Source organism: Clupea harengus, chromosome 2 (assembly GCF_900700415.2).
Source record: "Clupea harengus chromosome 2, Ch_v2.0.2, whole genome shotgun sequence".
NCBI classification, from domain to species: domain Eukaryota; kingdom Metazoa; phylum Chordata; class Actinopteri; order Clupeiformes; family Clupeidae; genus Clupea; species Clupea harengus.
This window is the reverse complement of record NC_045153.1, coordinates 6,185,468-6,199,861: the sequence shown is the minus strand read 5'-3', so window position 1 is coordinate 6,199,861 and position 14,394 is coordinate 6,185,468. Positions and strand designations below refer to the sequence as shown.

Sequence of the window (14,394 nt, the reverse complement as noted above, 5' to 3'; positions counted from 1 at the left end):
GTGAGCAGGTGCTGCTTACCTTTGGTTTGGTCTGAAAACTGTTTTATATAAGTGTACTGCCATTTCTGACTTCAAACAAAGTCCTTGACGATTAAGTTGCTACTTCAGGCATTACTGTGCTTTTGAAAAATGATTATTTGTAATGTAAAACTGCAAATAACAGTGCCTCCTAATGATTAGTTACAACCAAGACACATTTGTCATGTATATTTCATATATAATTTAAAAAAAAACTAGTTAACTGGTTTAATTATTCTATGTAATAAAACAGTAGTTCAACAGTCACTAGGCTAGATATGTAAATATACATATTTACGTGATAAAATATTTTGGAAAATCATTTCTATATTCATAATTTTGCTATTCTTTATTCCAGTGTGAGTTAAATTGAACTACAAAATTCAACACTGTTAGACTAAGCCAATTTTTTTACTGAAGGTAATTTAGTTTATGTGCTGTGGTGATCGTTTGGGTTAATGTCAATCTGGGGCGAGTAAACACGCACAGCATCAGTGCCACTGCATTTTGCAAGCCGCACTCGGCCAGAGTAGTTGACCGAGTAACAGTTGACCGATGCAGTCTTATCCTAAGCGCCGCACAGTTCTAGGACTCGGCCACAGTGTTCTTGCCAGCTAGGTTAAGTCTAGTAATATCGTTAGTATTTTTGTTGTGCCCGAAATAACACTTTAAATCTTAAACTTGTGAACAAGAGTCAGGAGCCTGGATGTGTCTGATTGATTAATGCTGTGCTATTCTGATAACTGATAGGACTTTGATCCTGCGTACAAGATAACGGAATCCGGAAATCTAAGTTCGTCACATGAAATCGCAAGACCTGGTTGAGAGGTACGAGTAGGCTATTGGTGTGAAAAAAGGAAAGAAAATAAGAGAGAAGTAAGAGTTTTGCGGTGTGTTTTACATTAAGTTGGTTAAATAAAATCTTACTGTTTCACAGCAGGATGGAAACGACCCCAAATAGCCTATAGGGTAATGGACCTACCGCGATATGCTTTCAAATATGCAGGATTAACCTTTTTTTCAGCGAACGCCAGGCCTCCCCGCAAGCTTTACCTGGGCCTCAACGAACACGCATTTACCATTGCAGTCGTGTCGGGTAATCAGATGTGGACTAAATTAATATTATATTGAGTAGCCTACAAAAACATCTCTCTCATTATAGACACTGGACACTTGACGTTAGACTGGTCTGTTTTAATTTGGCCGTTATGGCGACCATATTGGCGGTGAGAGAGAGAGCAGCTATGGTAAATGGTGTTGAATCTAGGTCCAGGCCCGTCCCGAGTTTGGTGTTCTCCTTGTGTATGAATCGGACCGCTTCCGTCGCAAACAATAGAACACTCTTTGGCCCGCATTCAGCACGATACCACAAACCCGAGTGAGCAGGTGCTGCTTACCTTTGGTTTGGTCTGAAAACTGTTTTATATAAGTTTACTGCCATTTCTGACTTCAAACAAAGTCCTTGACGATTGAGTTGCTACTTAAGGCATTACTGTGCTTTTGAAAAATGATTATTTGTAATGTAAAACTGCAAATAACAGTGCCTCCTAATGATTACACAACCAAGACACATTTGTCATATATGTTATATATTTTTCAGAGTAGTTGACCGAGTAACAGTTGAAGGATGCATAGTCTTATCCTAAGGCGCTGCACAGTTCTAGGACTCGGCCACAGTGTTCTTGCCAGCTGGGTTAGGTCTAGTAACATCGATAGTATTTTTGTTTTGCCCGAAATAACACTTTAAATCTTAAACTTATGAACAACAGTCAGGAGCCTGGATGTGTCTGACTGTTTATTGCTGTGCTATTCTGATAACTGATAGGACTTTGACCCCGCGTACAAGATAACGGAATCCGGAAATCTAAGAAGTTCGTCACATGAAATCGCAAGACATGGTTGAGAGGTAAGAGTACAATTGGTGTGAAAGAAAGGAAAGAAAACAACAGAGAAGTAAGAGTTTTTGCGGTGTGTTTTACATTAGGTTGGTTAAATTAAATCTGACTGTGTCAGAGCAGGATGGAAACGACCCCAAAAAGCCTATAGGATAATTCACCTACCGCGATATGCTTTTCAAATCTACAGGTAGGATTAACCTTTTTTTCAGCGAACGACAGGCCTCCTCGCAAGCTTTACCTGGTCCTCAACGAACACGCATTTACCATTGCAGTCGTGTCGGGTAATCAAATGTGGACTAAATTAATATTATATTGAGTACAAAAAAATCTCTCTCATTATAGACACTGGACACGTGTAAAACTGTCTGTTTTTACTTGGCTGTTATGGCGACCATATTGGCAGTGAGAGAGAGAGCAGCTACGGTAAATGGTGTTGAATGTAGGTCCAGGCCCGGCCCGAGTTTGGTGTAGCCTACTGCTTGTTTATGAATCGGACCGCTTCCGTCGCAGACAATAGAACACTCTTTGGCCCGCATTCAGCCCGATACCACAAACCCGAGTGAGCAGGCGCTGCTTACCTTTGGTTTGGTCTGAAAACTGTTTAACTATATAGGTTTACTGCCATTTCTGACTTCAAACAAAGTCCTTGACGATTAAGTTGCTACTTCAGGCATTACTGTGCTTTTGAAAAATGATTATTTGTAATGTAAAACTGCAAATAACAGTGCCTCTTAATGATTAGTTACAACCAAGACACATTTGTCATGTATATTTCATATATAATTAAAAAAAAAAAACTAGTTAACTGGTTTAATTATTCTAAAACAATAGTTCAACAGTCACTAGGCTAGATATGTAAATATACATATTTACGTGATCAAATATTTTGGAAAATCATTTCTATATTAATAATTTTGCTATTCTTTATTCCAGTGTGAGTTAAATAGAACTACAAAATTCAACACTGTTAGGCTAAGCCTAATTTTTTACTGAAGGTAATTTAGTTTATGTGCTGTGGTGATCGTTTGGGTTAATGTCAATCTGGGGCGAGTAAACACGCACAGCATCAGTGCTGCATTTTGCAAGCCGCACTCGGCCAGAGTAGTTGACCGAGTAACAGTTGACCGATGCAGAGTCTTATCCTATAAGCGCCGCACAGTTCTAGGACTCGGCCACAGTGTTCTTGCCAGCTGGGTTAGGCCTAGTAATATTGTTAGTATTTTTGTTGTGCCCGAAATAACACTTTAAATCTTAAACTTGTGAACAAGAGTCAGGAGCCTGGATGTGTCTGATTGATTAATGCTGTGCTATTCTGATAACTGATAGGACTTTGTTCCTGCGTACAAGATAACGGAATCCGGAAATCTAAGTTCGTCACATGAAATCGCAAGACCTGGTTGAGAGGTAAGAGTATTGGTGTGAAAAAAGGAAAGAAAATAAGAGAGAAGTAAGAGTTTTGCGGTGTGTTTTACATTAAGTTGTTTAAATAAAATCTTACTGTTTCACAGCAGGATGGAAACGACCCCAAATAGCCTATAGGGTAATGGACCTACCGCGATATGCTTTCAAATATGCAGGATTAACCTTTTTTTCAGCGAACGCCAGGCCTCCCCGCAAGCTTTACCTGGGCCTCAACGAACACGCATTTACCATTGCAGTCGTGTCGGGTAATCGAATGTGGACTAAATTAATATTATATTGAGAACAAAAATCTCTCTTATTATAGACACTAGACACTTGACGTTAGACTGGTCTGTTTTAATTTGCCCGTTATGGCGACCATATTGGCGGTGAGAGAGAGAGCAGCTACTGTAAATGGTGTTGAATCTAGGTCCAGGCCCGTCCCGAGTTTGGTGTTCTCCTTGTTTATGAATCGGACCGCTTCCGTCGCAAACAATAGAACACTCTTTGGCCCGCATTCAGCCCGGAACCACAAACCCGAGTGAGCAGGTGCTGCTTACCTTTGGTTTGGTCTGGTCTGAAAACTGTTTAACTAGCTATATAGCTACTGTAGGTTTACTGCCATTTCTGACTTCAAACAAAGTCTTTGACGATTGAGTTGCTACTTTAGACAATAGGCTACTGTGCTTTTGAAAAATGATTAATTGTAATGTAAAACTGCAAATAACAGTGCCTCCTAATGATTAGACACAACCAAGACACATTTGTCATGTATGTTATATATTTTTCAGAGTAGTTGACCAAGTTACAGTTGACCGATGCAGAGTCTTATCCTTAGGCGCTGCACAGTTCTAGGACTCGGCCACAGTGTTCTTGCCAGCTGGGTTAGGTCTAGTAACATCGTTAGAATTTTTGTTGTGCCCGAAATAACACTTTAAATCTTAAACTTATGAACAACAGTCAGGAGCCTGGATGTGTCTGATTGTTTATTGCTGTGCTATTCTGATAACTGATAGGACTTTGATCCCGTGTACAAGATAAGGTAAGAGTAGGCTACAATTGGTGTGAAAAAAGAAAATAAAATGAGAGAGAAGTAGGAGTTTTGCGGTGTGTTTTACATTAGGTTGGTTAAATTAAATCTTACTGTCACAGTAGGATGGAAACTACCCCAGATAGCCTATAGGGTAATTCACCTACCGCAATATGCTTTCAAATATGCAGGAATAACCTTTTTTCCAGCGAACGCCAGGCCTCCTCGCAAGCTTTACCTGGGCCTCAACGAACACGCATTTACCATTGCAGTCGTGTCGGGTAATCGAATGTGGATTAAATGAATATTATATTGAGTACAAAACAATCTCTCATTATAGACACTGGACACTTGACGTTAGACTGGTCTGTTTTTACTTGGCCGTTATGGCGACCATATTGGCGGTGAGAGAGAGAGCAGGTACGGTCAATGGTGTTGAATGTAGGTCCAGGCTAAATAATACAATATTTTGGAAAATCATTTCTATATTTATAATTAGGCTATTCTTTATTCCAATGTGAGGTAAATATAACTAAAAAATGCAACACTGTTAGGCTACGCCTATTTTTTTAGTGAAGGTAATTCAGGTTATGTGCTGTGGCGATCGGTTGGGTTAATGTCAATCTGGGGCGAGTAAACACGCACAGCATCAGTGCTGCATTTTGCCGACGCCCTGGTCTGACAAGTTGCAAGCCGCACTCGGCCAGAGTAGCCTAGTTGACCGAGTAACAGTTTAAGGATGCAGAATCTTATCCTAGGCGCCGCACAGTTCTAGGACTCGGCCACAGTGTTCTTGCCAGCTTGGTTAGGTCTAGTGACATCGATAGTAGTTTTGTTGTGCCCGAAAAAACGCTTTAAATCTTAAACTTATGAACAAGAGTCAGGAGGCTGGATGTGTAGATCTGATGTTTATTGCTGGCTTCCCGTCCAGCAATGGAGGTGGTTCATGAAGCATCGGTGTTGTTTGTGTGTTCTGAACTAGGAACAAGTTTTTTCGTAGTTCCAACTCGGATAAGTGCATCGGAACGCACAATATATAGATTAGGCCTGATCATATCGATATAATTTTATTAGGCCAAGTATCCAGTCTTTTACAGACACATTTCAGCTCAACAGCTAATCAATGACACCCCGTTCTCCTGAAACAACATGTTGATGGCTGGAGTATAATTTAATTTAATATTAATAATATTAATAATTTAATTTAGTAGTTCATTGCTCAGTGCGGGCCACTTCCTTTGGTTTTCCCTTTACAGAGCCAGGACTAACACTGGAGGGTGTTTTGTGAGTGCACATAGCCTACACAAAAGACAGCAGCAGGATTGGAAAGAGGAAAGGTGTATTGCATTGTCATCGAGGACTGCATCTTTAATGCCAAGTTTAATGTAGGTCATCTAGGCTTTGTAACCTTGATATAGCAACACTAGCATTTAAGCTTTCCACAGAGCCATTCCAAACAGTCGTAATTTGAGAATGCCACGTAACAGTCTACATCTACATAATACAAATACAAATAAGAAGAAAAATAACATTTCCAGATATGCTCGAACATTAACCTCTACCGCTTTACCTGCACCACCATTATTGCCTGTCCTTGAGTTTTAACGTTTTTCTATAATTTATTGAAGACTTTTTTTAAGCTGAAAAAGTTTAAATCATTTAAACTTCATATCAAATTACGTTATCTTTCAATCAAGATTATCTTTTTTTGACAGCAGTTCCCTCTGGTATCCCTTCATTATCCTAAGAGCTCAAATCTGTTTGGGTTGATGGGGACTGATATAAAACATTGAGGATTCAGCCTACCTACAGAAAACTAAATGATGTAAACTGCAGTAAACTGTCTTTTAATGACACAGTGTGTAGATTTGAGTGGCATCTAGTGGTGAGGTTTCTAAATTGCAACCAGCTGAATACACTTCCCTTTACAAGCGTGCGAGTACCTACGGTGGCCATCAAATGCCATATCTTGAGCTGTTGTTTCGGTTTGTCCATTTTGGGCTACTGTATAAACATGCTGGTGCAACATGATGGACTTTGTGGAACAGCACCCACTCACTATGTAGATACGAAGGGCTCGTTCTAAACTAATGAAAACACAATTTATATTTACACACTCTAAAAACAAATGCGTTGGCTCAACATAAAAAATTAACGCAACAGTTTGCATCAATCTTTTTTGAGTTATGACAACTTCTAGTGAAATTATGTTCAACCAATGAACTAAATTGAGTTAGGGGAATTAGCTTTTCCTCTACAACCAAAAGTATTTTTAACTACCACTAACTTAATAATGGGTAGCATAAACAAAAGTTTTTAAGTTGATTACTCATAAAAATGAAGTTGTTCCAACTAGTTTTTCCACATTATTTTAAATGATTTTTTAAGTTTGATGTACTTAATTACCATAATTATGAACACAAGTTTTTAAGTTGACAACCGTTTAAAAAATTAAGTTGCTCAAAATTAATTCATTCAACAACAAAATTGTTAGGAAATTAACTTTTTTTATTTTGAGTTGCAGTTGTGTGTATTTACAAGTTACAAGTTACAAGTCTTGTATTGCCAGAGGCACAGAATGAGACTGGGTCAGACTGGGCACTGAAATTCTTAGGACAAGGCACCGCACAACAACCTACCATAACATAACATAACAGAACATAGTATAACACAGTACAAGTACTCTGAACATAATTTACACGTGTTAAACATATAATAACCTTTACATATAATGATAACATGTAATAACCTTACAATACAGTATGCTAGACCTATAATAACCTATACATATAATACTAACATATAATACACATATAATAATCTATGCTAACCTATAATAATCTATGCTAACCTAGTAAACCTATACTAACCTACAGACAAATCCAGTGTGGGAGTTACAGGTAGTGCAATATTTCTGATACAATATTAGTGCTAGTGCAAACAGTAAGTTGAAAGTGACAGTGTATGTAAGTGTAGTGCAAACAGTAAATTGAAAGTGACAGTGTATGTAAAGTGAAGAGTGCGAAAGTGGCGATAGAGTATCAATGTCCATTTAGCAGCCTGGTGGCCCTTGGGAAGAAACTGTTCTCCAGTCTCTGGGTACGAGACCGGATGCTGCGGTACCGCCTGCCAGAAGGCACCGGGGTAAAAAGTCTGAAGGCTGGATGGTAGAAGTCTTTTAGGATCCTGCCAGCTTTCCTGCGGCATCGTGAGTGGTAGGTGTCCTGCAGGGCTGGGAGCTCCCTGCCGATGATGAACTCAGCAGACCTTACCACACTGAGTATTTGAACTCAATATTTAAATCTGGAAAAAACAACACAAATTTAAATTGCCCCACAAATTATAAATAAACAAATTGGCCATATTGCAAACAGAAATCCCCAGAAATCCTAAATGTATCTCGAACAACTGAATGAAGTTCTGCAACTGTTCCAGGGATTCCAGATGGTAATGTCAGTTTCTGGACATCATGGTCTGAAAGTATCACTCGGAGATGGGCTGGTTGCGACATTAATCAATCTGTAATACACAAAATGTTTGAAATGTTTCAGTAAGTACCATAACTAGTCAGTACAAATACAATATAGTGTTTCCCCCAGAGTTGTACAGGCTTCGCACAGTGCCAGGCAAGTTTTAGAAACAACAAAGCCAATTTTTTTTCAATGAGGTTTGGTAGATCTCTCACATCATCTCGACCATCAGTAATAGACAGTTCACCATCCTGAATATCCACATCACTGTAATCATCTGTATTTGAAGAACTTGCATACCTCTTTAGCAGGTCTTCTTTAAAGTCTTGCAGTGAGTTAGGAGTATGCATTCGGCTTCTGTGGGAGGCAAATGTTCCATAAATGTTAGTGCTGAAATTGCAGATGAAAGTCTCATGTTTTTTCAAATGTCGACCAAGGTGTTAATAATGTTGACCAAACAATTAGTTTCATGTTGATAAATGCTGTAATTTTTTTTGCTATAGCTTGCCAAAAATTGCACACAATGGGTTTTCATCCATTTTCAAGCTTTAATATCTTCCAGACCATTCATCACAAAGGGACAGTTTTTTAATACAATATACAGAGCATACATAAGAACGTGTATAATATCAAGTCTCTAGCTTTAACACTGAGCTTTCCACAGGCCTTCAAAGATGCTGCAACAGAGCGTAGAGTAAAATTTTCGAGCAAATTAAAGCACCCCGAATACTATGATATACCAAGCCACACCCTTGGAAGTCCACATTCTTCAAGTAATGGTATCAGATTTTAAGCCTAGAAAGTTTGAAGGAGCTGGCTTAAATAATTTTCTAGTTATAGCAATTTGAAAATGGATCTTCAGAAAACACTGCTAAAAAAGCGTCTGAAAATGCACATGACATAGTTGCTAAAACATCTTTTTGTGACAAAACTATTGGGAGTAGAGAGCTAATATTTGGGACTATACCTATTAAGAAGTGTATGCACAACCTTGAATTTTTTCAGCCAAATCTGAGACGGTCGAGTGGGAGCCATTGTCACACTTGACATGGAATGACTCAAAAGATTTTTTATGTGTCCGTGAATGAGTTAGATTACACAATGTAATTGACGGTTACACGAATAAGCACAAATGTAATCATGCTTCTCCTCCCCACGGCACATATGAAAAGCCCTCTCTATCTGAGCATCAAATGAAACTATCATTCTTATCCACTGCTATGCTAAACTAAAGGGTAGGATGGCCAAATTACACTGCTAAATATCACTAGCGTTAGCTTCGTGTATTAGTACAACATATTCCATCAACTGTATTAGCAAGTGTAGCCTAACCTCCAAGTCCACTATTGGTCATATCACATATGCCCAAATTCATTGCTTAGTTTAGTAGAATGTATTTGTAAATGAAATGATACTCACCCTGAAAATGTCCTTTGTATCATATTTGTTCAGCCTACAGGTCCTCTTACACAGTCTTAACTGTCTGAATTTGTCCAGGAATGTTAAGTGGGTAGGGGAGACTTGAAATCCTGAACTCAAGGTGGAGAAAAATTAAGTTATCAAGCCAATTTCATTAAGTTACTACAACTTAAATTTGGTTTTAAATCAATGAATGCAGAAATTTGAGTTTAAATTACAAACAATATTAAGTTGATGTAATTACCAACATTATTATGTCAGCACAACTCATTAAAATAATGTTTGCAACTTAAAAGGTTTATCTAAATCAATAAATTAGAATTTTTATTTTGCAACCATGCATTTAATTAAGTGGTGGTAACAGGTCCCCTGAATTACTTTTTAGAGTGCAGGTAGTTATGCACAAATGAAAACATAATTATTATTATATTCCATTTCTACTAATAGATGCCATTAAAAACTACACACCTATAATGTCTTCTTAATAGTGCTATTTACGTAACTAAAATGTAATTAAATAATTATTGACTATTATATGTAATGTAATAATGTGTTTATGGGTTTCTGAGGCAGGCAACTTATCTAATGTATTTCATTGCTACGCTGTTATTTTCTTTGGCTGATCACTTAATCCAAATGCCTTTTGATTGTAGCATACAGTGGCTGACGTAATGCAATGACTTTTATGTGACGTGTGTTTACATAGTTGTTTTTCACCGCAGAACTCTTGGTCTTGCCATGACTCCAACATGAGTTACCCTAACCTGACGGACGTTGGTCACAGTATGGCAGAAAGTCCTCTTCATTTTGAGGGTCAAGATGCATTCTTTGCAGCCAAAGAGAGAAACGTAAGGGAGATGGAGGGAGAGGATCCCAACATAAGACCCCTGAGAGATTTTAAGAGTGGGGAAACCCAATCTGGAGAGAGTGATCTGAAGGCCCCCTCTACAGACGATCCTCTAGGTGAAGGTGTGGGTCCTGGTGTTCGAAGGTGAGTGTAACAGAAACCGTGTTCACCAGAGAAATGCAAAGGACTCCTAAAGTGTCTTCTTTGTACATCACTATAGTAACCTAACATTCTCAGAATGTACATCACTATAGTAACCTAGCATTCTCATAATGTATATCACTATAGTAACTTAGTATTCTCAGAATATACATCAACATAGTCTAATGATATGTGTATAATGATACAGCCTCATTCTTTTTTTACAACATCATTCACATTGGCAGACTTTCACCAGTACCCAGTGTATGTTCCATGAAGAGTGACCGGTCAATGCATCATCCGCCTGAATTTGGAGGAGAAAGTAAACACACTAGGTATTCATATTGCATCTCATATAACAACTTGCTTGAGTATTTAACAAATGGATCTTTTATAATCTTCATCACATACCATTCATTCTAATTAATGTAATCTTCATCTTGTCACTAGGGTTGATTTGGACAGAACAGACTCTCTGAGTAGTAGGTCTTCATCATGTAAGCCCTCGGATGATTCCACTCCTGTTGACGAGGCTTCTAGGTACAGTATGTGTGGAGAAATATCTAAATGTGAATAATGAATGGTTCCCCTTTCCTATCTAAACCACAATGTACCAAACAAAGGCCACATTCGGGCTCAATGCCCACGGAGGACACGGGTTCAAATCCGGCCTGATGTAATTTCTCCCGTCCACATCTTCTCCCTATTATTTCCTGTCCCACTGAACTATCAATTAAAGGCAAAAAAAAGCCCCCCCCCCCCCCAAAAAAAAACTTGTAAATGTTTTGTCCGTTATCAGTGTAATTTTATCGGTAACCCATGGCGATATCCATGTCCCATCAGTGTGACAGTGACAGTTGATCGTACTTTTTTTTTCTTCTTGAGAATTTATTTTTCATACCCATGTCTAGACCGCATCCGAGAAGCCTATTAACCACAGGGCTGCAGAAATTTTACAAAGTCAATGTATAATATGCGTTTAATTAGGCTCAGGAAATTACATTACAACAGATAAAAGCTTTTGTATGTGATTTTTGGTACTTACATGAGGTTAGATAAATATATGCATTAATATATTTGATCTCTTACAGTCAAGACACAACAGAACCCACGGGTGTTCTCTGTGCTGTTTGCTCAAAGGGGGCGTTCAAGTCCTGCTTGACCTGCACTGCCTCCTTCTGTGAGGTCCACGTGAAGCAGCACTACACAGCTCCAGCACTGCAGAGACACACACTGGTGGAGGCCACTGAAGACCTGGAGCAGAGGCTGTGCCTACGACACAACAGAGATCGGGAGATATATTGCAAGACTGACCAGATTTCAATATGTTTATCATGCTTGATAACCGAACACATTGGACATGACATAATACCCCAGGCAGAACATCAGGTAAATACTGCTGCCATAGACACATAGATAGCACTGCATGACATCAGTACAAATGTTAAATGAAAGGAAATGTTCAATGTAACATTCTTATGCTCTTTCTTATACTCAGCGTCTGCAAAAGAATAAACCAATGATGGAAAATAAGACGGGTAAACAAAGTTGCATTTACACTTTACACATCTATTGTAATTTATGATCAAGAATGACTGAAATGATTAAAAAGCACTTTAAAATGTCGCTGGTCATTACACTGATTTTAATTAATTTAATTAAAGGAGAATTATGGTTTATGTGTTACATGTATTGTGATTTCCTGTGGCTCAACATGTAGAACAGGGTAATAACAACATCAGCATCATGAGTCGAAATCCTATAAAACATTCCTGATCATTGCACTGATCTTCATTCCCAGCTGTTCCTCCTCCTGGGCCCATTGAGTTCACCTCAGTGAAGCCAGACTCCGTGTGTCTGAGCTGGGGACCTCCTGAGGGGCTGGCTGGACCCCACAGATTCAGGGTCACATGGTCGAGTGAAGGCAGCAAGGAGCATCTCCAAGTGCAAGACCTGAAACTACATGTTCAGGGACTCACTCCAGGAGAGGAGTACCTGTTTACTGTGGCCACCCTCAGTGATGATGACAGACAGAGTTCATGTGTGTCTGCAACTGTCTGCACAGGTTTGGTTCTGGGACTTTATTCATACAGTAGATACTGCTACTATTTGTATAAAGATAGCGATAATATGTGATGCAAAACCCAGCGATGTCTGATTAAAGTTATTGTGATTTAACACTCCAAAGAACTAATAACCCTTCCAGCTGTTTTGGAACATCATTTTAATCTAAACATACCTCAGTTAAATACTGATTTTTTTTCTTCTATGTCTAGATATTCCTCCACCCGGGTGTCTTAATGTGGCTGTGGATCTCACATCAGTGTCCGTGACGTGGAGCAAACCAGAGGGAGTTGTTCAGGCCTCCTACCTACTGACCCTCCACAGAGATGGAGAATGTCTAAACACCATTTCCACCAGATCTCTTCAACACCGTTATGAGTTGGAAATGGAGGCAGAATACACCATCAGTGTTTCCACAGTACTAAAAGGAGTCCAAAGCAAGCCCATCTCTAAAACCATCAGAACAAGTATGGGACTCTTGGCTTGGAGTTTCTCCATTCCTGAACATCTGATTTGTTTAGTTCAAATACCTATTTATTTTCAATGATCAATAGTATAGTCAGAGATGAGAGCAAGATATTATGCACCTCCATAGAATCCAAACAAGCCTGTGCTTTTCACCCCAGAAGCATATGCATGCATACACACGTGTACACACACACACACACACACAGGCATGCACACGTATACACACACACAGCACATGTGTACACACACACAGGCACACACACATAGCACACGTGTACACACACACAGGCACACTCAGAAACATACAGGATAGGCAGACAGCACGTTATCCTCCATGACTGGTATATAATAGTGGATCAGGAGGAAACGGAGGTCCACACTCAAAGACATGGGCAGCTACTTATTGACCCACTCCACATTCAAGTGACTGCCTGTGTACTTTGACTGCGGATCCCAACAAAGTGGTCCAAGTGCAAAGTAAAGAGTCATCTTTTCTGAATACAGTGGCTCAGTATCACACCAGAGACATATTACAGAATGTGTTCTGAGATTAAATTGTGTTAATCAATAATGCATGTTTTGTTGTCATCACAGGTTATCCAGTCCCAGAGAAGTTGACTGTGAGCTCCGTGACTCCAACATCTGCTGATCTTAGCTGGATCCTTCATCAGGGGATGGAGCAGTTTCCACACAGCTTCCTGATCTCCTACCACAGTGAAGAGACTGAACTACAGACCACCTCTACACAGTCATGCAGCACAACTCTTACAGGCCTGACGCCAGACACTCATTATACTGTCACTGTCTGCTGTGAGCTCAGAGATGGGGGAAGGAGTCAGGCTGCTACACTCCTCATCAAAACAGGTGAGAATTGAGATTAAATGATCTATGTGATATTCTTATACTCAGCGTCTCTAAAAGAATAAATCAGAGGTGTAAAGTAAGACAGGTACACACATTTGCATTTACTAAGAACACTTTACACATATATTGTAATTTATTATCAATAAGGACTGAAATGATTGCATTGCTGCAGCAATTTAAAATGTTGCTGGTCATTTAACTGAATTTAATTAATTTAATTCAAGGACAATTATGGTTTATGTGTTACATGTATTGTGATGTCCTGTGGCTCAACATGTAAAACAGGGTAATAACAACATCAGCATCATGAGTCGAAATCCTATAAAACATTCCTGATCATTGCACTGATCTTCATTCCCAGCTGTTCCTCCTCCTGGACGCATTGAGTTCACCTCAGTGAAGCCAGACTCCGTGTGTCTGAGCTGGGGACCTCCTGAGGGGCTGGCTGGACCCCACAGATTCAGGGTCACATGGTCGGGTGAAGGCAGCCCGGGGCACCATCAAGTGCAAGACCTGAAACTACATGTTCAGGGACTCACTCCAGGAGAGGAGTACCTGTTTACTGTGGCCACCCTCAGTGATGATGACAGACAGAGTTCATGTGTGTCTGCAACTGTCTGCACAGGTTTGGTTCTGGGACTTTATTCATACAGTAGATACTGTATAGAGATAGCTGTCTGAGTAGGATAAGGAGTTCTTGAAATTAAATGAATGTGATGCAAACCCAGCGGTGTCTGATTAAAGTTATTGTGATTTAACACTCCAAAGAACTAA

General features: G+C 39.4%; 1 protein-coding gene across 1 annotated transcript; it reads left to right on the top strand.

Moving 5' to 3' along the window:
- Positions 1–913: 913 nt before the first annotated feature.
- LOC116218769 (fibronectin-like) lies at positions 914–13,631 on the top strand. The gene is made up of 9 exons (XM_031561519.2): positions 914–3,320; positions 9,959–10,227; positions 10,470–10,559; positions 10,675–10,764; positions 11,316–11,613; positions 11,723–11,762; positions 12,026–12,289; positions 12,501–12,755; positions 13,351–13,631. Exons 2-9 carry the CDS (start codon positions 9,986–9,988, stop codon positions 13,629–13,631), a joined length of 1,560 nt encoding a protein of 519 aa, XP_031417379.1. The 5' UTR covers positions 914–3,320; positions 9,959–9,985.
- The last annotated feature ends 763 nt before the right edge of the window (positions 13,632–14,394 follow it).

What these genes read in the sequence shown, in the direction of transcription:
- LOC116218769 (XM_031561519.2), top strand. Translation starts at nt 9,986, where the DNA reads ATGAGTTACCCTAACCTGACGGACGTTGGTCACAGTATGGCAGAAAGT. An exon ending in GGAGAAAGTAAACACACTAG is followed by an intron (nt 10,560 to 10,674) that starts GTATTCATATTG and finishes TCTTGTCACTAG; the next exon opens with GGTTGATTTGGACAGAACAG. An exon ending in GTCTGCAACTGTCTGCACAG is followed by an intron (nt 12,290 to 12,500) that starts GTTTGGTTCTGG and finishes TTCTATGTCTAG; the next exon opens with ATATTCCTCCACCCGGGTGT.